At 58.8% G+C, this 23,623-nt stretch overlaps 4 protein-coding genes across 8 annotated transcripts; 1 reads left to right on the top strand and 3 right to left on the bottom strand.

Annotated features, from left to right (window-relative positions):
* Positions 1–341: 341 nt before the first annotated feature.
* Positions 342–3,045, bottom strand: SPEM2 (SPEM family member 2). The gene is made up of 3 exons (XM_061389651.1): positions 2,068–3,045; positions 1,845–1,902; positions 342–1,707 (listed from the first exon to the last, which is right to left on the bottom strand). The coding sequence occupies exons 1-3, from the start codon at positions 2,203–2,205 to the stop codon at positions 410–412; spliced, it is 1,494 nt and encodes a 497-aa protein (XP_061245635.1). The 5' UTR covers positions 2,206–3,045; the 3' UTR covers positions 342–409.
* Positions 3,046–4,824: 1,779 nt separating this feature from the next.
* Positions 4,825–6,524, bottom strand: SPEM1 (spermatid maturation 1). 2 transcript variants are annotated; one of them, XM_061389669.1, is made up of 3 exons: positions 5,949–6,524; positions 5,792–5,849; positions 4,825–5,592 (listed from the first exon to the last, which is right to left on the bottom strand). In XM_061389669.1, the coding sequence occupies exons 1-3, from the start codon at positions 6,090–6,092 to the stop codon at positions 4,853–4,855; spliced, it is 942 nt and encodes a 313-aa protein (XP_061245653.1). In that variant the 5' UTR covers positions 6,093–6,524; the 3' UTR covers positions 4,825–4,852. The 2 variants fall into 2 exon arrangements, with proteins under 2 accessions (XP_061245653.1, XP_061245654.1); XM_061389670.1 differs by having other exon boundaries at positions 5,958–6,524.
* Positions 6,525–6,615: 91 nt separating this feature from the next.
* On the bottom strand, positions 6,616–21,892 carry NLGN2 (neuroligin 2). 4 transcript variants are annotated; one of them, XM_061389615.1, is made up of 8 exons: positions 20,975–21,752; positions 17,842–18,543; positions 14,126–14,176; positions 11,929–12,078; positions 11,569–11,754; positions 11,258–11,450; positions 10,307–10,903; positions 6,616–9,542 (listed from the first exon to the last, which is right to left on the bottom strand). In XM_061389615.1, exons 2-8 carry the CDS (start codon positions 18,296–18,298, stop codon positions 8,669–8,671), a joined length of 2,508 nt encoding a protein of 835 aa, XP_061245599.1. In that variant the 5' UTR covers positions 18,299–18,543; positions 20,975–21,752; the 3' UTR covers positions 6,616–8,668. The 4 variants fall into 4 exon arrangements, with proteins under 4 accessions (XP_061245599.1, XP_061245602.1, XP_061245601.1 ...); XM_061389618.1 differs by having other exon boundaries at positions 17,842–17,974; positions 20,975–21,743; XM_061389617.1 differs by lacking the exon at positions 14,126–14,176 and having other exon boundaries at positions 20,975–21,892.
* Positions 21,893–22,468: 576 nt separating this feature from the next.
* TMEM256 (transmembrane protein 256) lies at positions 22,469–23,605 on the top strand. The gene is made up of 4 exons (XM_061389713.1): positions 22,469–22,596; positions 22,901–22,932; positions 23,186–23,266; positions 23,370–23,605. Exons 1-4 carry the CDS (start codon positions 22,512–22,514, stop codon positions 23,511–23,513), a joined length of 342 nt encoding a protein of 113 aa, XP_061245697.1. The 5' UTR covers positions 22,469–22,511; the 3' UTR covers positions 23,514–23,605.
* Positions 23,606–23,623: the final 18 nt, after the last annotated feature.

The following is a 23,623-nucleotide window of genomic DNA, read 5'->3' as shown; positions in this document are numbered from 1 at the left end:
CCTGGCTGGAGTCCAGAGCCTTGGCCTTCTTCATGCCCTTCACTGGGTGTGGACTTGGATCTGTTCAGATGGGGACCCTCCCACTTCGGAAGCAGCTTCTTATATGAGCTTTGGGGACAGGGACAGCTGAGAACACAGTAGGTGCCCAGAGACCAGTGGTTTGGAGTCTGCACCTGCAAATCTACTTCGTTCATAATATAAGCCCAGGAGGGGCCTGCTGGCAGGACTGGGCCACTAAGCCAAAGGCACCCTCAGGCCAAGAAGGAGACACTGGCTTCAGGAAGCCAAGGGCAGGGACCCAGGCTGAAGGAGCGGTGCTTCCAAGCCACAGACCACCAGCGTTTCCTGGACTCTTGATCTTTATTCCCTTCTCCATGCCCTGCCCCCCACCGCCCCCACTGGCTGCCGGTCAATGAATTTTCCCAGTCCGGCTTCTATGCAGAGAGGGCCTGGAGGCCGAGTTGGAAGGTGGCAGCGAGTTGGCTCGCGCCCTGCTCTCCTGCACCTGCCGCTTCAGCTCCAGGCTGTCGTACACCTGGTAGCTGGCATTGCCCCCTGGGTTCCGGCTGAGTGGCATAAAGGTGGGCTGGGGTGGCTCTGTAGCCTGGACTTCGGGCAGGGGCTGGGAGGAGCGGAGGAGCAGAGCTGAGCTGGGAGCCGGGGCCCGCTGGTACGAGGCCTCGCCCAGCACAGTGAGGGAGGTGGAGGTGGTCAGAGGGTGCCTAGTGGGCAGTGTCTCAGTCCACTCGGCTGCCCGGCGCCGGACCTCATGCGGATCCCGGGAGTAGTTCAAGTGTCCCGTGGAGGGGTTGGGGCTGCGGTTGGGCTGGCCGTGAGCATGGCCGATGAGGCTCCGTCGGTGGACCTGTGGGGAGTAGTGCTCTCGGGCTTCGGGCCGGGAGCCCCGGGTCAACAGGGCGGAGGGAGGCTCAGAAGCCTCCAGACCACGTCGCCGCTGATCCCAGTTGTCATACAGGAGCTGGCCCCTTGAGGGGTAAGGGCTGTGCCCTGCAGGGACCCATGAGGGGTTGGGGGGCAGCCGTCGGGGGGGCGGTGGAGACGAGGTCCACTGGTCAACCTCCACATTGCCCCAGGTGTGGGATGGTGAGCAGAGGGGCCTGAAGGACTGCAGCCTGAGCTCAGACTTGGCCTCCACACGCTTGGGCAGGCGGCGCAGCTCAGGTGACAGGTAGAGAGAAGGTGGCGGCAGGCTGGCCAGGATCCCACCCTGGCGGCCCCAGAGCCCCACGCTGGAGGGCAGGCCCATCCGTTGGTAGAGCCCTCCCCAGCCCCACCTCGGGTACTTGGGGAGTGGGAAGGCAAGGTCTTCGTCCTCCTCCAGGTAGGAGTCCAGGTCCTCCCGATCAAAGGAGGGCCTCGCCCGCAGCTGTGACATCTTGTGGCTGTGACGTGGCCTACCGAAGACCGAGCAACTGTAGGGGAATTGTTTGCGGTTCTTCGACCTCCGCTGGTGGCTGCAGGGGCGGCTTCGGCTGCGGCCCTGGCGGCGAGGTTGGTGGCAGTGAGGGCGGCGGCTGTGGCTTCGGCTGCGGCTTCGGCTGTGGGGGCGGCGGTAGGAGGAAGAGGAGCAGTGAGTGGGCCTGGCCATCTTCACTTCTACAGGGTCCAGGGTACAGTGGATGTGGACGTCTTTGGCCTTGGCTGGAGGATATTTGGGGGAACTTTCACAAGCCTGCAAGATTTCATCTAGGAGAGGCAAGAGAGTCTGTGAGGGCCTGGCAACTGTCAGAAGATTTCAGGGTCAGGGAACGATTGGGACCTGGGTTTCTGGTGTCTTGGGAGTGGCAGGGGCCAGATGCCCCCTACCTGTCTTCCATACTTACTTTTCTGATTAATCCAACAGATGCTGTTGTCTAAGACATTCTGGAGCCTGTGCCACATCTAGGGGTGGAGTGGGGTGGGTGGAGTGGGAATGAAGGCCAGGCTCTCCCTACTCACCACTCCAAGCCCACCCCAGCCAAGACCATTTCTGCAGGCGCAAGTGCCAGCTGCTGGCTCCCACCCTCAGCCCTCTTCGCCCCCAGGGTGTCCCCAACCATCACTGACCATAGTTGCTACGTTGATCCCGATGTTGACAAGAATGACAAGCCCCAGCAGCAGGAGCAGGAAGTCCTCCACATCCTGGGTACTTTCTTGGTGTTGATGGCAGCACCCCAGGTTGTCAGACCAGAGCTGATTTTCCATGGTGGGGGGGTCCTAGGGCCACCTGGGCCACCCGCCCCCCCCCACCAGCCCTGACCCACACTGCACTCATGGTGGGACCTGGGATACCTACCAGCAGGTGAGGGAGCGCGGTCACAATGAGGCATGTTGCAGGGAGTCACAATGCAGAGGTGGCACGTCTTTCATCCACTCAGCTGGCTCTTGATGTGGCTATCTTTGCCCTTGGCTCCCACTAATGGAGCCCAGCCCCCAGAGTTCAGTGTGACCTTCTGTCTTTGTAGGGGCTGGCTTAACTCGATTTGAAAATGTAACTACAGTGCGCAGACAGTCTTCATAGGGACTGAGCCATGCATAAAGGATTTCCTCCATTTCATTGAGATATGGCAATTTATAGCCCACTGGGACTCCCTACCCACACCTGCTTGCAGCGTGCAGCTAGGGTGTTTAGATGGATGGGTGACAGAGTCCACTCTGGGGTCACCTCACTGCACCATTCCCTCCCAGTTCTGCCAATTTCCCTGTCATAAGCCCTCTAGCACCCACCATGGCCATCCCTTCCTGGCCAGGGATTGCAGTCTTTGCTGTTGGTGACCACTGAGCCAACCGGCCCCTTTACTTCAGAGCATGAGGTTGCTGCCTTTGCTAGAGACCACCCCTCAACCATGGTTTCTCTCCTTCCTAACCAACTGCTCTCCCACTGAGTCACCCCTCCAACTTGAAAAAGGATTAGTTGCCATCTTAAGAAAACCACATGAAATTCACAAAGCACAAACTTTGGATGTACTTGTTGATATGACAAAAGGAATCTATGATTTAAACTGGGTTCATTGCTGTGATCTAAGAAAGTGGTGGAGAAGGTGATGGCACCCCACTCCAGTACTCTTGCCTGGAAAATCCCATGGACGGAGGAGCCTGGTAGGCTGCAGTCCATGGGGTCGCTAGGAGTTGGACATGACTGAGCAACTTCACTTTCACTTTTCACTTTTCACTTCATGCATTGGAGAAGGAAATGGCAACCCACTCTAGTGTTCTTGCCTGGAGAATCCTAGGGACAGCGGAGCCTGGTGGGCTGCCGTCTCTGGGGTCGCACAGAGTCGGACACAACTGAAGCGACTTAGCAGCAGCAGCAAGAAAGTGGTACTGAGGGGACCTCAGGTCATTCTGTTTGTACAATGAACAACTTAGCAGAAAGAGAGGAACAAGGAATTCCCTGGAGGTCCAATGGTTAGGACTCTGCACTTTCATTGCCAAGGGCCTGGGTTCAGTCCCTGATCAGGGAACTGCTGCTGCTGCTGCTGCTAAGCCACTTCAGTTGTGTCCTACTCTGTGCGACCCTATAGATGGCAGCCCACCAGGTTCCCCTGTCCCTGGGATTCTCCAGGTAAGAATACTGGAGTGGGTTGCCATTTCCTTTTCCAATGCACGAAAGTGAAAAGTGAAAGTGAAGTTGCTCAGTTGTGTCCGACTCCTAGCGACCCCATGGACTGCAGCCTACCAGGCTCCTCCATCCATAGGATTTTCCAGGCAAGAGTACTGGAGTGGGTTGCCATTGCCTTCTCTAGGTCAGGGAACTAAGATCCCACAAACTGCACTGTGTGGTCAAAAAGAGAGGGGAAAAGATAGAGGAACACCCAGCTGGCATTTCCCATCCAGCCTCCAAACATATAGTAGGTGTTCAAAATAGATCCACTTAGTGGAGTCAGTTTAAAATGATCAATAATGTTGGTCAAAGGAAAATGGCAGAGAAGCGAGGTGATTCATAAAAGGCCTATCTGCTCACATTCCAGGAACCCATCTGGTATGGAAGGTGAGGTCTAGTCCTTCAGCCTGGTTCCTTGTTCACAAGTTGAGCATGTGTTGGTGATCCTGTCTAGAAGTAGGTAGGGCCTGGGTTTCTCAGATGTCCAGTGGATGGAATATTCTGATGAGTTTCCATGGGTAACTGAAGAAGATGGGAGACTCTGATGGGCCAAGCTGACTCAGAAGCAAAGGGGATCTACCTGTGGGAGCAGAGGCTGGAGGATCTGAGGCCATGAAGTTGATCCTTATAGTCGATATGACCGTAAGTCACGTGATCTCTCTGAGCCTGTCTCATTTGTGACATGGAGATGCTGAGCAGAGGCATGAGGTCACAGAGGGCCACAGTGTCCTCAGTATTTTATCACTGCTCCAAGCCTGCTCGAGGGTACAGGAGCTTTGGGTTCTGACAGGGGAACTGTGAGGGCCGGGGTATCCTCACTCTCAGCCATCCCTCCCCAAAGAGTCCAGGGCTTAAGAGGGACGACGCCTCACCTGTAGCTGCAGCCTGAACCTGGGCTCTGGCAAGAGCCAGACCTCTTGAGGAGGTGCAGCCATGGAATGAAGGTCTCCCCTCAAGTGCAGTACTGCTGGGGATAGGGAGTGGGATTTGGGGGGTGCTTCCCCGAACACTAAAGAAAATGGAGCAGAGCCAGGCAGGAGCCTGGGAACCAAGAAAGGCCTGGGAAAAGGCTGAGGACAGGGCCTGGGGCCAAGAGGTTGATGAGGGGCCTCAGGGCTCTCTAGGCCCTGTTGCCAGGGAGATCATTTCCTTAGTAACCAAGCTTCTGGGTGCTGTGTGGGCCCTGGCACCACCCTCCACACACACCACCACAATCCACCTCCTCTCTTTTTTTTATTCTTCTCCCAGTCACCTCTCTGTCAGGGAACGGTATACCCAGTCCTTTCTCGTCCCCTCAGCTGTGCTGGATCCAGAGGCCAGAGGGTAACAGTGAGACAGGGCCTCCACCTCCCTGGTCAGCTCCCGCAGCCGCCGCCTCACATCCCTGGCATCGTAGGCGACGCGCCCTGAGGAGCGGCGCCGGGGGATGTCCGGGACATTGGCCGGGCCCAGGATGGGTGGCTCGGCTGGTGCGCACTGCTCCTGTTCTGCCTGGGCCCCTGCCCCTGCCCCCCCTCCACTGTTCTTGTGGCTCAGGATCTGAGGGCTGGGGAGTGGGGGATTCACAGGGTACACGTAGGCCTCTAGGCCCAGATCAGACTGCATCTCTCTCTTGAGGGGCCTTCCCTCTATAGTCTGCTGGAAGCGGATGGTCTGGGTAGGAGGCTCCAAGGTGTCCTGGGCCCAGGGAGTCCAGAACCTCTGGGCAGTCTGTAAACCCTCCCAATCCTCAGGGTAGTCCCAGTTGTGGGAGCAGGCCGCTGTGTGCTGATGTGGGGGCTTCTCGTCATCATCGTTGTCAGTGTCAGGGGCCCAGGCCACCGGGCGGCGGGCACGGCGCGATGAAGAGCCTCGACGGTGACGGCGGCGAGTGGGTGGGGGGGTCACCGTCATCTTCACAGCGTCCATGGTGCATCGTAGGTGGACTGCTGGAGAGCTATGCTTTGAGGGCTGGGTCTGCTTCCCAGGTGAGCGTAACTTAGAAGCTTCTGTGGATCGAGGAGAGGTGAGAGGCTGGTGGGGAGCCTGGCTCCTACAGGGATGGAGAGGCAGGGTGCAGGAAGAGAAGCTGCGTAGTTATGGAGTCTGAGAGGGAGAGCGGGAGGGGAAGGGGCCAGCTTAAGGACAGGGACAGAATACTCGATTTCTGCCCTTCCCATGCCCCCCCCGTCCCCATCCCCCACTTACCTTTCTCACAAATAACACGGAACACTTGGTGTAAGAAGCCACGGAGTCTGCGCCAGAGCTAGGTGAGGAAGGACACAGTGACCCCAGATAGGCCCTGGCCATCGGGCCTGCCCCCCAGCCGTCCTGCCAGCACCCTCCCGCCCGGGCCCACCCTGACCAGCGTCACCATGTTGATGCCAATGTTAATGCAAATGATAAGGCCCAGCAGCAGCAGGATGGAGTTGCCCAGGTCCTGGCAGCTGTTGGTGTTAGGGTTGTGATACGAGGCCCACCCGGGCCGTGGCCGCTCAGCCATGGCCATGGGGGTCCCTAGGGCCACCAGGGCCCCTAGGCCCCCAGCCCACTGTGCCCACAGTATCCACCAGCCCACCTTCCTGTCCCCTGGGGTAAACGGGTCACAATGGTGTGGGGCTATCCCTCACAATGTGCCAAGAGAGTCCTGGGCCCAGGTTTGAGCCTCCAGCCTGGGCCAGGTCTTAGCAGGGACCAAACCCTACACCTTGCATGCCTCTCCTAGAGTCAGCCACAGGCAGCATCCTGTGGGCTCTCTGGCCTGCCTGGTGTCTGCCCCCATCAGTCCCCTCCTGGTCCTCTATGCCAGGCTCTGACCCCTCCATAAACACTGGTTCTGATCTTAACTCCCCAAACAACCCCACTGCCATGACAACCACACCCCAGCACCCACTGCCCATTTCTCTCAGACCTCCTCACTGAAAAGGGTTGGACCCTCTTCTCCTACCCCTTCACAGGCCGAGTCACTTCTCCAAAGTTTGTTTCTTTGGAGCCCCCCAGCCCCACCTTCTAACATAACAGCAGGCAAAACCAACAGTTAAACTTTTGTATTTACAATATTCTCTTCATCTTTTGCCAGGTTTAAAAATGTGTACAGAGCCGCAAAGGGTTGGGATAGGGACATGGGATTGTCAGGGAATTGTTCTGGGGAGAGGGGCTGGGCATTGGAGTCCGTGGCTGAATCATGGGGTCCCCCAGCCCCCCTCCCATGCCCCAACTTGGGGGGCATCTGTCTACAGGGTTCAGGGCCCAGGTCCCTAGCATTTAGAGGGCATGGCTGTTTGGAAAGGAGCTAGCCCAGGCAGGGGAAGGGGAGGGAAAAGAACCAAGTTTCCATGGGTGAAGGTGGGGGCAGAAGGGACAGTCAGGAGGCAAAGTTCTGGGGAGCCAAGACCAGGGATTCTGAAACTGGGTGTCAGTGGAAGACAGCACTCCACCCCTGACTCACATTTGGCACTAACGAACCCACGAAATGCCAGCAGATGAGGATTTAGTCTTCTCCGCTGGCGTCCCTTGAAACCCTTCCCGACACGGTTCTCTTCCCCAGAGGCCCAAACCCTTTCTCTTTGGGCAGTCACCTTACACGCGTCCTTTCAAAATCAAATTCTTCCTGCTGGTGTCTGCCTAAGCCCCGTCCCCCACTGCCCCCTCCATCTGTTCCTCAGTACAGCTGACCCCATTCTCTCCCCAACCTGTCCCAGGAAGCCTTTCTCTCCTGCTCTCCTCCTCTCTCCTCTGTTCCTTTCCTTCAGCCCAGGGGAGCAAGGCGGGAGTGGGGGGGGGGGGCGGTGCAGGTCAAAGGAAGGGGTGGGCAGCTGCAGGAAGGAGCTGGTTGGACACCAGGAAGGGATGGCTTCCTGGGGGGACAGCGATGCGGGGAGGCAGAAGAGAGGCCGAGAGGGAGGGATGACACGTGGCAACAAGAGGGACACAGGCGGGACCCCTTAGGCTGCCACCTTCCCCCTCCTGTATCCCACCTGCCCAGGTTTACTTGCCTGGGCCCAGGACTGGGGGGTCCTTGCCACACTTTGGGGGTATTCCCCCTCAAACCCACCTCACTGGTTTGGCACGGATGAGCAATGGCCTGAGGGAAGGGCTGTCCTCAGACTGCAGTGAGGGCTTTGGTCAAACCATGCACGGCCTCTGTGGGTGGCAGGTGCCACACTCACCCTCCGCACCCCAGCTTCCCTCCAAGGAAGGGAGGGAGGGAGGGGCAGAGGGACCCCAGCCCCAGGGCTTGTCCATCCCCCTCAGTTTCTGTCAGTCTGAAGTCCGTTCCCACCTGCTGTGTGAGAAGTGCTGGGCCTGAGGTCGGGAAGACGCAGGGAAATGCTGGAGTTGTAGAAAGGGGCTGTCTGCATGGGAAAACATACATCCACATGCAAGAACATGATTCCACTCAGAAATGCGACCTGGGCCCATGGGAAGACACAGTCCCAGGCAGCACAAGATTGCAGGGTCTCCTCCCTGCCCCCCACAGCAGGGACTCTGTGTCTGGTGGAAGGCAAGGCCTGCCTGGGAAGACCTGCTTCACCTCATTTGTGCCAAGGGGGGATACACATGCTTCGCTGGGGGTGGGAGGGGATGGGGGTGGGGCGGGAGGGGGAGCTGTGATTTATTTCTTCGGTACTTCCCGGGCACCACCCTGTGTCATCTGGTGGCCAGGGGTCTCTGTTTGTCAACACACCACTTCCAGGGTCTCCAGGGGGTGGGAGGAAGGAGCAGTGGGGAGAAGGCATGAGGGAACAGAATTCTGGGGTACAAATCCCCGCAGGAATTCTCTGAGGGAGCCAACATGTGTCCAGGGTGGCCAAAAAAAACTTCACCCTGCACATGGGAAAACACACCCCCTCGTGAGAAAGCACACCTCCGTGTGGGGGTCCCAACAGAGGGGAGAAAACACCCGCCCCCAGTTGTTCAAAGGCCCAGGTCCGGAGAAGATAAAGGGCCTCTCTGCTCGGGAGAGACGCATTGCCGTGAGAAAACCCATGTCCACCTAATGCTCGTCCACGTGTGAAAGCTCCACACGAGAAAAGCCTGTTGCATCTGGGAGGGCAGGGGAGGGGTTCCTCCCCGAGCCGCCCCCTATACCCGAGTGGTGGAATGGGGGTGGGGGAGCGTGTTGTTGTGGCTGGTAGCTGTGGGGGGCGGCGGGGGGAAGGGCCCGAAGGGATGGAGGGAGGGGGGCGGCGGGGGAGGGGGTGGCCCCAGGCCGCTGGGCAGCAGGGTCAGGGCCCCGGGGGCCAAGAGAGGCACGTCGTCCGGCGCCCGGCGCAGGGCCAGAGTGTAGTCGGGTGGGCAGGCGGGGCGCAGGGCCTCTGCAGGGTCCGCCCCAACGCCCCCGCCCCGCTTCAGCTGAAGTGACACCAGCTCCTCCTCGGGTGGCAGCTCGCGGCCGGCAGCGGGGAGCAGGGGGCCCCCGCCGGGCACCCCAGAGCCCGAGCCACCGGGGGGACTGAGCCGCCGGCACCGCAGCTCCTGCCGCCGGTCCCTCTTGTAGTAGAGGGCGGCAAAGGCGAGGATGTTGAGGAAGAGGAGCGAGGCACCCACGGCCACGGTGACGCTGAGCTCCGTGGAGTAGTCTCGGGAGTCCCCGGGGAAACGGTCGTAGGCCCGGGGGCCCGGCTCGGGCTCGGGCTCGGGCGGCAGGGTGGCGGGGGGCGGCGGGCGGCGCGTGCCCGGGGCGCCGGGGGGCGGGCGAGGCGGCCAGCGCGTGGCGTAGGGCGGCAGGCGCGTGGTGGTGGTGAAGAGCTCCGTGTGCAGATTGTGCAGGTGCGGCACGAGCTCCAGCCAGAAGGCCACCTTGTTGGCGCGGTAGTTGTCGCGCACGCGCGGCTTCAGACCGATGTGCAGGTACTGCTTCTCTTTGCTGTTGAACTTGCTCCACACCACCTCCTCGAAGCGGTTGGGCTTGGTGTGGATGAACTTGGTGTCCTGTGGCACCGGCTGGTTGGGGTCGCTGTGGACACAGGTGGGCAGGGAAAGGAGTGAGGGTGAGGTCCTGATGAGAAGCGGGGAGGCTGTGGGACCAACGGGAAGTGGGATGGGCAGAGATGCAGAGAGCTGGGGAGACAGGAAGAGAGGCAGAGAGAGACAGACACGAAGAGACAGAGACACTGCCAGAGACAGAGATAGGTAGACAAATAGGGATGAAGCCAGACTGCCAGAGAGACGGCCTGAGATGACGCCAGAGGGACAGAGAGGACAGACGGACAGACCGCCAGTGACACAGGCAGAGTGAATGAGATAGAGACATATGGAAATAGAGAGACAAAAGCCCATGAGAGGCAGCTGGGGGTGGGGGGAAGCAGTGAGCAAAGAGTAAGCAGATCAAAAAGAGCAGAGATATTAATGGACTTCAGGAGAGAGAGCTAGAGACAGCAATAGAGAGGGAGAGATACAAACTCTTATACACATACTCAGAAACACAGACGGGAGAACTCAGAGGAGAAAGAGAGTGGTGTATGGGTATGCAAAGACAGACACAGAGCCAAAGCCATCAAGTTGAGCCCACCCGCCGGAAAGGACCTCTTGGTCCAACATTTCTGAATCTCCAACACGCACAGAGGAGCTGTCCGGCAGGTGCCTGAGTCGAGAAGGTGAGAGCGCCTTGATGGAGAAATGATGGCTGTGTGATGAAGAGGGAGAGAAGGGGCTGAGGATGGAGGGTGCGTGTGTGCCCTGACCTGCAGGGGTGCCCCACCCAGCCCCTCTGGCCCTCACCCAGTCTTGGCGAAGTTGGTCCAGTAGGTCATGACCACGGCACTGAGCATGACGTCATTCTTGGAGAAGTTGCAGGGGAAGAGGTCGGTGGCACCCACCATGGGCACACCAAAGACATAGGGTAGCTCATCCCCATGCGCTGCATCCGCCCACTCGGGCCGGCCCTCAGCCTGGCAGTGGTGGTAGAAGGTGTAAAAGTAGACAGGGGACTGGTAGTCAGCGTGCAGCTTGGCGGTGGCCACAGCCGGTGCCACCCACTGGTGGTCGGTAAAGAGTGCCAGCAGGGTCTTGCGCCGCATCTCGCCGTTGTCCCGGTCGGCCCAGTCCGTGTACATGAACTTGATGGTCTCCCGTAGCACATCCTTGCCCTCTGGGTAGCCGTACAGGTTGTCCACGAAGTTGGAGACCGTGAAGTCGAAGGCGCTGGCGGACACGCCATCCTCGCTCTCTGCCGAGTCCTCCACGAACTTGAGGCCCTCTCCCTGGTTGACCCCAATGAGCATGTCGTAGTTGAGGAATTCTCCCTGCTGCATGAGGATCTCAGGGTCGTCAGGGACGACATCACCGTCCACCACAGGCCCAAAGGCGATGTGGTAGCTGGGGAGAAGACGTCAAGGTCATGTCACCTGTTGGCTGGCCTCCTCTCCACCCACAGCCTGCTGAGCCCTCTGCTTGGAAGACCTTTTCCCCTAGTTAAAATCTTCAGGGCCCTTTCAGGGCACCTGGCCTCTCAGGAAGTCCTCCCTGAAGCACTTCCTGGCGTCTGGTGCACCCAGGCTCTGTTTAGGCACCTCTGCTTCGGAAAAGCTTCCAGGGGAAGGTAGGTCCATGGGAGAGGCCTGAAGTCCACCTCCCCTGGCTAAATGGACAGCCTGTGGCCCGCAGGCACCTTCCACCCTCAACCTCCTTGGACCCAGCAAGGAGAGTGGGGGCCTGGACCCAGCCCCATACCGGGCAGGCTGCACGTCCTGGTCCACCAGCTCCCGAGAGGGCTTCCGGCGCAGACACTCCACAGCCTCGGCGCTGTCCTCCCGGTCACAGCCCACCTTGGCAGCCAGCAGTCGTGTGTATTTGAGTGGCTGGTAGTTGACAGACCAGCTAGAAATGGCAGTGCCGCTCTGGGCAATGGCCTTCTGGAACAGCCCTGTCAGGACAAGCAGGCTTTAGGCTGGGCTGTATCAGCCCGAGGGAGAAGGGGGACCTGGTAGGGCCAGAGGTTGGGGAAGGGGACAGAAGGGACAGGCTGGGGAGGTGGCTCGTACCTTCCGAGTGGTGGGAGAGGATCAGGAGGTTGACACAGGAGGCTCCTGCCCCAGATCCGAAGATGGTGATGCGTTCAGGGTCCCCCCCGAAGTGGGCGATGTTCTCACTGAGCCAGCGCAGGGCCTGGATCTGGTCTAGGAGCCCATAGTTGCCTTTTGCAGCCTGGTCCCCAGTGCTGAGAAAACCTGGGAGCAGAGGAAGAGAGGGGGCTTCCTGGAGGTGTCATGGCACCCTTGCTCTCTTTCTGGGCATCTCAATCCAGCCCAGAAGCCATTCTGCTTCAGCTGGGTTTAGTGTAATCCTGCCAGCAGGCCCTCCTCCCAGGACTCCAGCCCCTAGAATTGGCTGCCCACCCTCACCGAGCACCCCTAGCCGGTAGTTGAGCGTGGCTACAATGACATTGCCGTAGGCGGCCAAGACGGAGCCATCGAACATGTTCCCTGTGCCCTCCATGTAGGAGCCACCATGCAGAAACAGCATCACTGGCTTCTTCCCGGAGTCCCGGATATCTGTGTGGGGAGGGGGTGGGGGGGATGGGCCAGGGGGTGGGGGACAAGGACACAGTCAGACCAGAAGCAGCACCTCCCAGCTCCCAGGCCTGCTGAGTTCCAGCCGGGAGCTCAGGGGACATGTCACTCCCATCCCTGGGGGGCAAGACCGGATTCCCCTCCCTCCCTCCCCAGCTAGCCCTGGCAGAAGTTCCCTCCCCACCTCCTGCCAGCCTGCCCCACAGCACTTCTCCAAATGCCTGGCAGAGCTTTCTAGAAGCCTAACAGAGGCAGGGGTGGGGGGTGGCCCTCCTCAGGGCACCTGCTGGATCCGGGGGAACCCCTCCCCACACACACACAGCAAATCTCCTTCCTGCTCCTAGGAAGCATGAGCTCCCAAGGCTGGCACTAGAGCTAGAGATGCTGGGAGGGTCCTGGCGTTTCCTCAGACTCAGGCCTTGGGCCTCAGCTCCACATGGTAGCCTGGTCTGTGGGTGAGGGGGTGCCAGGCCCTAGGGTCCCTGGGGGCTTGGTCTCCTCCCCGCCCTAATTCCTTTCTAGGTCACCTCCCAAGTTACCATGGCAACCCCCAGCCTAATTACTGTGGCAGGAGGAGGCAGGGTGGGAAAGAGCCTACTTAATGAAGCCAGGGTACAGCTCACTAGTCTGGGCCCCCGAAACCAGCCTGAGCCCTGAGTTCTGGACCCCTCTCTTGCCCGGTCCCCAAAGGATCCCATGATCACTGCCATATGGAGTAGGCCCTTGGGGCACTTCAGACTGGACTGGAGGGTAACTAATTCCAGAAGAGGGTGGGAGTCTGAGAGGGCTTGTCAGGGTCCCTGCCCCTGCAGCTCCTCCAGATGGAGCCACAATACCTCCAGGCCGTCCTCTCTCGACACTTGCCATCTCTGACCAGCCTAGGCAATCGGCAAACAAGAGCCAAGCCTGGGCCTCCACAGCTGGTCCCTAGCACCTCTGCCTGTCTCCCTCATTCCACTGGAAACTTCCCTCCTGGCAGAAGGTCAACCAACAGGTCACTAAGAGACTCCCCTCTACCCTGGATCTCTTCGGACCCTCTCTGCCACCTCCTTCCACCTGACTTTGGCCAGAAGCTCCTAGGTGGGCGGTGCCCTCCCCCAATCCTGTTTTTCCCTCAGTTCCTGAACCTCCAGTGGCCTTCCAGGTTCAGGCTGGTCTCCTTCCCTCCGAGGTCCTGTCCTAAATGTCCTCAGTCCGTCCCCTTCTCCCCACCCAGCACCTCCACTTCCAGTGTGGGGGGAGGGGGAGTCGGAAAGGGAAGGAGCAGGAAGGGGGGCTGGGGCAACAAGAATTCAAAACCAACAACAAAAAAACAGGATCAAGAAAGAAGAAAGAAAAAAAACAACAACCAAAAAGCAAGAAGCTCTGGGGCAGATTCAACAAGAAAAGAAAAACAAAAAACCAAAAAGATCCATTTTTGGAAAAAAAGGAAAAAAGAAAAAAGTTCTTTGCACTTTTTCAAAATTTTGTGGTGAAACTTCAAGATATTGGGCCCTGTTTTCAAAAATTTCCAAATTCTTTAATTTGCTTCAAATATGTGTTTCTGCATCGGACAGGCTTTTTTTTTTTTTTTTTTGAAATCGTAGCGATGTTTCAATTGTGTCATCAATTTGCCAACTTGAAATTTTTTTTTTGACTGGTGTTTTGTTCCAAATTAAAATTGTCTTTTCAAATGTTACATTTCACAAGTTTCAAAACAGTTCAAATTTCTGTCAAACTAAACATTTTATCCAATTCTTTGTTTTTTTGTTTTTTTTTTCCCTGACATTCCAATTTCTTTTTTCACTTTATTTTCGCCATGTTTAAGCTTTTCTTGCTGGTTTTCTAGTGGGTCCAACATTGTTCAAATTTCGTTTGAAGTTTTCATAATTCTTTTTTCCAATTATTACAAATTTTTCTTTTCTTTTTCGTTTTTAGTTGGGAAAACAACTGAGGGGCCTTGAGGGCTGTGGGGGCATTTAGTTAGGGGCAGGGCCGAGAACGTCCTCGTATCAGCAACCACATGCAGCAGCGGGATTTTTAAATCTACCTGTGTCTGGCGGATTGAGCGTCGCCTCGTCACGTTTTTTTGTGAGCGGACCTAAGACCGGGAACACAAAACAGAGAAAAAAGGACAATTTTGTGGGGAAAGATGGGAGTCGGGGGGAGGTGGTGGATGGGGAGGGGAGGAGAGAAAGCAGAAAAGGGGAGGGTGAGGGGCAGAAAAAATAAGCCAAAAAAAGCAAAATTTGTTTGCAAGAAAAAGAAACCAAGAAAAGAGAAAAACGTTTCTACAACCCAAATTTTGTTCCCCTCCCCGGAAAAAGTCATGCCCCAAAGAAAAGGCTGGTTTTGTGGGGGGGGGGGGTGGGGTGCCTGAGTGGGCTGAGGCCTGTCTTAAGACATATTGACTTGGCTGGAAAGGATTTGGCTTGTCCAAGTGTTTGCTAATTGCTGGAAATGAAACGGTGTTAGAGGTGGGGGTGGGTGGGAGGGGAGGGGAAACCAACCCAGGAGCCTGGGAGCCCAAGGCCAGCTGTGCTCCCCCCAAAAGGGGGTGGCCACCACTCAGGCAGGCCCTCTTCAGGACCAGCCAAGCACCTGCCTGCTCCCCCAGGCTGTAGACAGGAGGGGTTGCAGCAGAAAGAACTCTGCCTCTCTCTGGACCAATCTGGAGGGCAGAGGGTAGTTTGGAATTGGGGCAGCCCAAACCCACAGCTCATGGCCCCTGAAAGCCCTTAGCTTTCCACTGGCAGGCAGGGAGGGGAGGTCAGTGAGCACTGCCTGCCCACCTTCCCAGCCTCTCACCAGCCAGCATTTCACTTCCATCCGCACAGACGAGCCTGACTCTCACCCCATATCCCCAGTGTGGGGCGAAGCAGGGAAAGGGGTCATCAGGTCTTGCCCTCCACTCCACCGCTTCCCTCTGACCCCCCTCCCCAACCTCATCCCTTACCCAGGTCTGCTGTCCTCCCCCCGACAGATGGTAAACTTCCCACCAGGGGCACCAGCCCCCCACCCCGCCACCAATTCCTGCTCTAATGCCAAAAGCCCCCCACCCCAGTGGAGGATTCAATCCACAAATAGGGACTAGGAAACACACTGCCCTGACACATAAGGTGCCAGGAGGTGCTGGGAGGCACAAAATGTGTCCCCAGTGGAGGAAAGGCCCCAGACTGGGCTCAGAGTTTGGCTCTAGGCTTCTTGAAGACTGGGGGATCAGTCAAGGGAGAGCTGGAACCCAGAGGTCTGAGGGGTTCCCCCAGGCTGGTCGATTTCTCCCCAGCAGCATGGGGATCAGCATGGGGAGAGATGGGTTAGCAAGGCCAAAGTCAGCCTCTGAAAAGCTCCCCCAAACTGGTGATGATGGCCCCATGAGGACCCATTAGGATCAGGGCCTGTTCTCTGACAAGCTGGGGATGGGGATGAAGTCAGTAGGGCATGTGTGCACGTGAGAATATTAAGTGTGCGGGTGTGTGTGTGCCTGAGTCAACCTCTTCCTCCCAGAGCTGGTGTGAAGATTTAGTGAGATCACCTGAATGTGTCAGGCCCCAAGCAGGTCTGCAATAAGCGATGGTTAAAAATACAGAAGGTGTGGGCTTGGGTGGTATGGGGGCAGGGTGGGCAATTTGTGTGGAGGTATTGGGGTGGACAGTAACTCGGTGAGAAGTGCTGGGTGGATGTTTCACATGAGGGGTGATGAGACAATAGCCCACTGAGCAGGGCACTGGTGAAGGGATGGGGGACAGCTTTCTACATGAAGATGTGGGTGGTGAGTCCACGAGTGGAGAGCATTGTGATGGGCGGTCTGTTGGAGGCATGGGGGTGAATGATTCACTGGTAGCAGGGCATTGGGGTAGGTGGTCCATGAGAAGGCAGGGGAAGGTGGAGTGGACAATTCTCATGCTTGCGGTGCTGGGGAATTAGAGAGGATGTCTGGAGTGTATTGGGGTAGTCTATTAGAGTGGCTGGAATCTGAATAGCATTGGAGTAGGAATTTCTGTGCACTGTGTATATGGGTTGCTTGGAGGCGTGGCTCATATGGGGAGGGGTAGTGACAGTGTTGAGGTGCATGAGTGTTCTGTGATTGGCAGGTCCTCTGGGTTCAGGGAGCAAGGCATTGGAGAACCTGACCTGTGAGTAGGGTGCAAGACTGTCACCTGTGTTGTCACAGCCTGAGGTACGAAACTGATGACCTCCGGGCAGGAGTTGGGGTAAGCAATGTCTGAGAGGTGTTGAGAATGCAGGGGACTGTGGTGTGAGTGACTGGGTGGAGCATATGGTGCAGGTGCAGAGTTAGTGGGGTGATGGTCTGTGTATGAGTGTTACAAGGCCACAAGATCTATACACCCAGAGATCCTGGGGAGCACAGGTCTATGTGGGTGACAAGGCGCACAACTCCTGAGAAGTGTCGGCATGTGTGCTGTGTGAAGGTGCTGGGAATTTTGATATGTGGGATGCTAGAGCACAAGGTTGGGCTTCCCAGGTGGCTCAGTGGTAAAGAATCCGCCTGCCAATGCAGGAGACGCAGGAGACACGGGATCAATCCCTGAGTTGGGAAGATACCCTGGAGGAGGAAATCGCAACTCACTCCAGTCTTCCTGCCTGGAAAATACCATGGACAGAGGCACCTGGTGGGCTATAGTCCAAGGGGTCGCAAAGAGTCGGACATGACTGAGCAACTGAGCACAGAGCACAAGGCGAGTGTGCTGGTCGGTTGGATACATGACCTGAGTGATGAATAGTTGAACTGTCTGGTCTGTAGAGGGACCTGAGTTCATGATGTGGGAGTTTTGGGTGTACAGTGGGGTTCCTGGGTACGAAACCTATTTTTACACTCATTGGAAGACGGCCCATGGGGGAACTTTATGGGAGTGGATGTTCTCTGTGGGTGTCGGGGTGTTTTGGAGCCGTAAATAGGGTGTTAGATGGATAACGTGTTTGTGAGATGGTCTGTGGGGTGGCTGCGGGCCTGCCAGTTGCCCTCTGCTGTGGGCTGCTGGAAAGTGTTGACACTCTGGATGGTCTTGGTGTGCTGAAGGCTGGCTGGCAGGGAACTGTCTGGGGGAGAGTCCTGGGGACTACCAGCAGCTAGTGAACTGGAGAGTTCATTCAAGAACAGCCAGCTCAGAACGCTGGGGAAGGTGTTCTGTTGGGGATGGGTGGGCAGTGCTGTGAGTGGAGGGGCCCTTGGCAAGGAGATTCCCTGATCCTTTGGGAGTGCATAAGGATCAGGGGACAGAGCCTCCTGGGGAAGATGTATTCACCTCAGGTGAGGGGCCCTGTATGTGACAGGACCTCTGCCCATGCTGGCCTGGGGAGAAGGAGTCTTTGCTGTCCTCCAGTGGAGGTGTAGGTAAAGTGGGTACTTGCTGGGGACAAACCCAGGCCTAGGGGGCAGGAGTCAGGGCAGAGCTGGAGTGGCTGTCCTGGCAGCAGATGGATGACTCCACCACCTGATCGCCGCCCCCGCTCCCCCCCGCCCCCGCCCCTGTGTCCCCTCTGGTTGTGCTTCCGTGGGGAGGGGGTGGGTAAGCCCAGCTTAGTGCCTGCAGCCCTCCCCATGGGCTTTCTAGGCGCACAAAGAGCTTCTGGACTGCCTAGCAGGGACCCGTACCATCCTGGGAGCCCGCAGGGATAAACCGCCCCTCATGGCCCCCCGCGAAGGGCCAGCTCCCTCCCCGGGGCGTGCCGGCGCCAGAGGGTCTGCGTGGACATTTGTGGGCTGTGTCCACCGGGGGCCCGGCCCGGTGCCCGCGCCCTTACCGTCCTCGGTGGGCACGTAGAGGTTGAGGTACAGGCAGTCCTCGCTCTGGTTCTGCACGTAGGTGGCGGCCGCCTCCAGGTTGTCGGTGAACCACACGGGCAGCATGATGGCCGGCAGCGCCCCGTGCAGGTTCTGCGGGCAGGCGGGCGGCAGGGTCGTGGCGTTGCGCACGCCGGGCCACGAGGCGGGGGCCTCGGGCGGCTGAAAGCGGCGGGCGCCCAGGGGGGGCGTGGCGTAGGGCACGCCCAGGAACTGCACGACCGGGCCCAGGATCTCGTTGTTGAGCTCGCGCCGCACGCCGCGCACTCGCCCGTAGGCCGTGTTCACCACTGGGAAGCGCTCCTCCCCGAGGCCGCTGAGACCCAGGCCCGGGCCGCCCGGGGCGCCGCCGCCGGGACCCCCTCCCCCCCGTTGAGCCCCCGCCAGCCCCACCAGACACAGCGCCAGGAGCCACATGCTGATCGGGGGACCCCCCCTCCCTCCCCGGGACCCCCCCCCCTCGGAGAGAGAGAGAAGGGGGGGGAGAGGGAGGGAGGCCCCCCTCGCCCCAGGAGGGAGGAGGGGGCGGGGGAAAGGAGGGAGGAGGGGGTTGGGGAGGGACCTGGGTTAGACTGGACAGAGAAGGGGTCTGTTCCTCTCCATGGAGGGGGCGAGGGGTGGGGAAGGGGAAAGAAGTGGGAGAAGGCGAAGGCAGGCCCGACCTGCGGGGAGGAGGGATGGACAGACGGACGGACAGAAAAAGACAGAGGAGAAGTGCAAGAAGGGAAGGGAAATTGGATGGGGCAGACAGATGGGAATGGGGAAACAGAAGAGATAGGTGGTTAGTGACTCGGAATTCAGACCAAATTGCCCCCCTCCTTCCATCCCCCTGCCCCTTTGGCATCTCCCCCCCACCCCAACCACCCCCCTCCCCTCTGCAGGGACCCATGTAGAAAAGTCTGAGGCTGAGGTGAGGTCAAGATGTGTTAAATGTCTAGGATAGCCAGAGGGGAAGGAGGGCCAGTTTCCCAGACCACCCAACACACCCCCTTCCAGCAGGGGTCGATCCCTCCCAGGCAGGCTCTCCTCTGGGGACTCAGGAGTCCCACTTCTCACCTCCCTGGGAGGGATGAGATAGACAAGGAAGAGAAAATAAAAATACCAAGTCATTAATTAGCAGGAAGTGGCGGGTTTGTTTATATGTGTTAATTACTCCCGAGCTGTAATTTCATGGCACTGAACCCCCACCCTAGGCCAGACTTGGGCCTTTCTTGGGACTGCACAACCCCAGCACTTTCCCTTTCCTTCAACATCTCATTCTTGAAGGGTCTGTGTAGTGGGGGAGACCCCTCTACTCCAGGCCTTCTTCATTTCTCTCCTCAGAAGTTAAGGTGTCTTGAGGCAGGGTCTAGACAGGGAGGAGATGCTGGAGGGGCAAATCTGGGGACAGATGTGTGATCCTGCAGCCGGTTGCTGGGCGACGGGATGCTGCCCCGCAATGTTACCTCGGCAACGGGCTGCAGCTTTAACCCCAGAGGGGGAGGGGTCTGGAGGAAGAGGGGAAGGGGCTGGATGGGTTATGGGGTCCATTCAGGGCATGAAGAGGAGAGCAGAGGCGTGAGTCAGAACGCTGGAGTTTCCCCCAGTCTTAGCATAGAGGAAGAAGTATACATGTTGGGGGGAGCTGGAGACTGGGGGCAGAGAACCCTAAAATAACCACCTCTTGCCCCTTGTTGGCCAGTCAGAACCTAGCCCTAGTGACCAGGCCTCTGGCTGGAGAGAAGGGGTGCTGGGGTGGGTTTGAGGGCAATCAGATGCACCCATCAACAGTTACCCTTCCACAGTCTTGAACAGCCTTGAGCCCCAGACACCTCTTCCTCCATGCCTGGCATTTTGACCCATAGGGGTAAACCGTTTTGCCCTAGGGGCAAACCATGGCTTCTTTACATCCCCTTCCAGCTCTTCACCTCCTCTTCCCCTTGCCAGCCCCCCACAGTTGCTGTTCTGATGCCTGGGTGCTCAGGGCAGCAGGGGCAGGACACGGGAACAGGTCAGACTAAAGGGGCAGACACCCAGGTCATCTCAACAAGCCCCCGCCCCCCCTCCCCCCCAACAGCCGCCAGAGCTGTTTGCTGACGCGGGGTTTTCAGAGCCAGGCGCCAGCCCGCGGGTGGCTCTCTGCAGGTGTCAATGTATTCCAGAGATGAGGACACGGGAATCCTTACCACACACACCCAGTCATGCCCTCCCTTTCTTCAGGTCCTCTCAAGCTCCTGTTCCCCCGACACCTGGAGGGGGCTTGGAGCTGGCTTCCCAGGTTCTCCTCTGCCTGTGCCAGGCTAGGCTCTGCTTCCATGGCCTTGCTGCCCCCTCCCCCTCCCATGAATAAGGTCTGCCTCTGACCCCCCCTCCTTTAAGGTACTTTAGGCCCCTGGCCTCCTCCCTGCCAGCCTCTCTGCCTTCCTCCCTCCCACTGGAGCCCTCCCCCAGCTCCTCTCCATAGCGCTCACTCAGAGCATCTTTCCGAGGCCTCTTCCAGCTTGCTCCAGCTCTTGCCTTCAGTCTCTCGGCCCTTTTTTCGTCTCTATCTTCTACACCTCCCTTTTGGTGTTTCTCATCTTTCTCTCTCCTTCAAATCCCTTTCCCAAATTTCTCCCTCAAGCCCCTTCTATTTCTCTCTCTCTTTCCCTATATCTGTCTCCCCCATTTTCTCTTCCCTGCTCTCCCCATCTCTGTCTGCCACCTATTCCGCCCCCCCCCACCCACCCCTGGCATCCCTCTGCCTTGCTCGCTCCATTCCTGCCCAGGCCTGACTCCCCCAGCCGGGAGAGTTGAGGGACGGGGGCTCAGGCCGCAGGCCCCCCCCTTCTTCCTGCAGTGGGGAAAATGGCTTGGCCAGGAAGGGGAGAAGGAGGGGGAGGGGGAGATGGGAACACACGGGGTCTGTGGGCCCATTCAAAGGATCATTCATGGGCTGGAGAGAGGCAGAGACAAAGAGACCGAGACGCAGAGACACGGCGAGAGCATCCCTAGGCGGAGACACGCAGACAGAGCAGGCTGGGGGAAATGAGGCGCAGGGAGAGAGAGGGGGAGAAGAGAGACCCCACTGGACCGCCACGCAGCCCCCTACACCCGGCCCGGCTTAGCTCCTACCTGGCTCAGCCCTGGGGCCGTGGTGCCTCCATCCAGGGCTCCGAGTAGGGGGCGGACAGGCTTCGGGAGGGGGGCGGCGGCCTGTGAGCCCCCGCGGCCCCGCAGGCCCAGCCCCCGCCCGCAGCGCCTCACCCGGCGGGGGAGGGGGTTCGCCCCAGCCCCGGGGGGCGGGGCCGGGATCCAGTCGATCCCCGGGGAAAGGAAAGGTAGGGGATGGGGTCAGGAGGAGCCCAAGAACAGGGAACCCCGCAGTGGGGACGGGGACGGCGGAGGGAGGAGGGAGCAACGGGACAGGACTGGATTGGGGATCCACTGGCTCCGTGGGCTGGCTTCGAGGGGCTAGAAGGCGGTACAGGCGGAGAATCCTACGGGATCGGGTGCGGGAGGAGGAGTCCACGGCAATCCCCAGGGGCCCAAAGCCCGGGAGCGCAGGATCCGCGGTGCAGGGGCAGGGATCCAGCCGGAATCCTCAGGGAGGGGGAGGGATCTAGTCGATCCCGAGGGCGGGCAGGAGGGGGAGGTCCAGGGAGTCGGAGGAGGGCGGGAGCCGAGTCTGGAGCCCCGGGGCGGGGGTCGGCGCGAATCCTAGGAGGGAAATTGGGGGCAAGAGAGAGGCTTCGGGGAACGCTCAGCAGCCGGGAGGCCCGGACTCCTGGCCCCGCGCGCCAGGGCCCTCCCGCCCCGCGTCCATCCCAGCCCGAGAGTGATGATCCGCCGGCGGAGCAGCCGCAGCAGCCCCGCGCGTCACCGCGCGGCCGCCTCCCCCGCCCCCTGCCGAGAGAGCGGCGCACACCCCTTGCTAGCACCCGCCTGCCCGCCCGCCCTCCAGAGTGTGGGGGGGACTGGAGAAGGTGGAAGGGGCGGGAGTGGACAGACCGACGGATGGACGAAGCAGGCCAGGGCAGGGTGGAGACACCCCCCCCACCCATCCCGTGATCTCCCAGCCTCGGGGGTTCTGGCTATTAGTTGGGGGGCGGGGGTGGTGAACTCTAAGGGGCGGGGCATCACACGAAGAAGGCGGAGCCTTCTGGTCCGGAGGAGGGGCTTTGGTTAATGGGCGTGGTTTAACGATGATGGGTGGGTCTTCGTTATCCGTGGGCCCGCCTCTTTTGGGGAGTGGGTCTGGTTTAAAGCTGAAGAGGAGGAGCTTGTGGGGAAAGGGGCGGAACTTTGCCTAGGGACCGGGATCTTTGGAAATTGACCGGTGGTTGAGGGGGGAAAGGTGTTAGGAGAGGCTATCAACTTGGAAAGTGGGCCAATCCGTGACGCAAATCCTCTAGTCCCGCCCCCCCACAACCCCGCCTACACTCCTCAGCTCCTTCGCTTTTAATTGGTTCTGGTTTCTCCGCCCGCCAGACGTCTTCGCCACTCAACAGAGGTTTTACAAAGGTCCAGGTACCCGGGTGAGGACCTGGACGCTAAAATGAACACAGCCCGGATTGGGCACCCGTAGACCTTATTTGCATGGGAAATCGGGATTGGCTGGCTTCTTAGGGGGCCCGGGCGGTGTTCGTTCGGCGCGTGACCGTCGACAGCCATGGCGGGTCCTGGGGCTGCTTTCCGCCGCCTGGGTGCCTTGTCCGGAGCTGGGGCCTTAGGCTTGGCCTCCTACGGGGCGCACGGTCAGGGGGCTGGGGATGGAACTGGGATTGTGCTGGGGGAGATCTTTAGGATCTGGTGCAGAGGCAGAGTCCAAAGGAAATGTCGGCCCTCCCATCGACCAGACTGCCCGCGGAACCCTGAACCTTTTAAAAAACCAATCAGCCGGGTCCACTGGGTTCCCAGAACTGTCCGTGCGTGTCTCCACCAATCAGAAGCCTCCTGGGGCTCCCTTTCTTGTCGGCGTCCACCCGGGTCCGCCACCACCACAGGAGTGGGGACTGGGTTGGCGCTAGGACTGGTAACCTTTGCTTCTCCTTTCCACAGGAGCCCAGTTTCCGGATGCCTACGGGAAGGAGGTGAAGTAACCGTGCTGGGGCTCCTCGACTTTGAGACCTCGGAGGGCGCAAAGTCTGGGGTCCCTGAGAGGAGGGGAGGGACGAAGGGTCTTTGGAGTGGCAAGGAATGGAAGTCTGAGGCCTGGGTGCCTCAGAGAAGGGCAAGCTGGGGCTTGAGAGATCGAGTTGGACATTCCTGTCCACTGTGACTCTGTCTCAGCCTCCGGTGTCTTGTGTTGCTTAGGAAGTACCCCCATTTCTTTTTTTCTTACAGCTCTTTGACAAGACCAACAAACACCACTTCTTACACAGCCTGGCCCTGTTAGCGGTACCCCTGTGCAGAAAGCCCCTCTGGGTAATTTCCCCCATCCCCACCCCTAACCCTGACCAAGCCCCACCCATTCCCTCTAACCCGCCGGGTTCTTACTGGCCTGAATTCTGCCTTGTATCTCCTTCAGGCTGGGTTACTGCTAGCTTCTGGAACTACCTTATTCTGCACCACCTTTTACTACCAGGCTCTGAGTGGAGACCCCAGCTTCCAGAATTTGGCTCCTATGGGAGGGAGCTTGCTACTCTTGGGCTGGCTTGCCTTGGCTCTTTGAGCTTTCTTGTGTTTAATTTCTGGGTTTTTTTTTTTTTTTTCTTTTAAGAATTGGAGCAGGGAAGGAATTAAAAGAGAAAGGCAAATAAAGAACTTTGGAGTTTTTGTTCA

The sequence above is a fragment of the Bos javanicus genome, chromosome 19 (genome assembly GCF_032452875.1).
Source record: "Bos javanicus breed banteng chromosome 19, ARS-OSU_banteng_1.0, whole genome shotgun sequence".
Lineage (NCBI taxonomy): Eukaryota > Metazoa > Chordata > Mammalia > Artiodactyla > Bovidae > Bos > Bos javanicus.
This window is presented reverse-complemented; position numbering and strand designations above follow the sequence as displayed.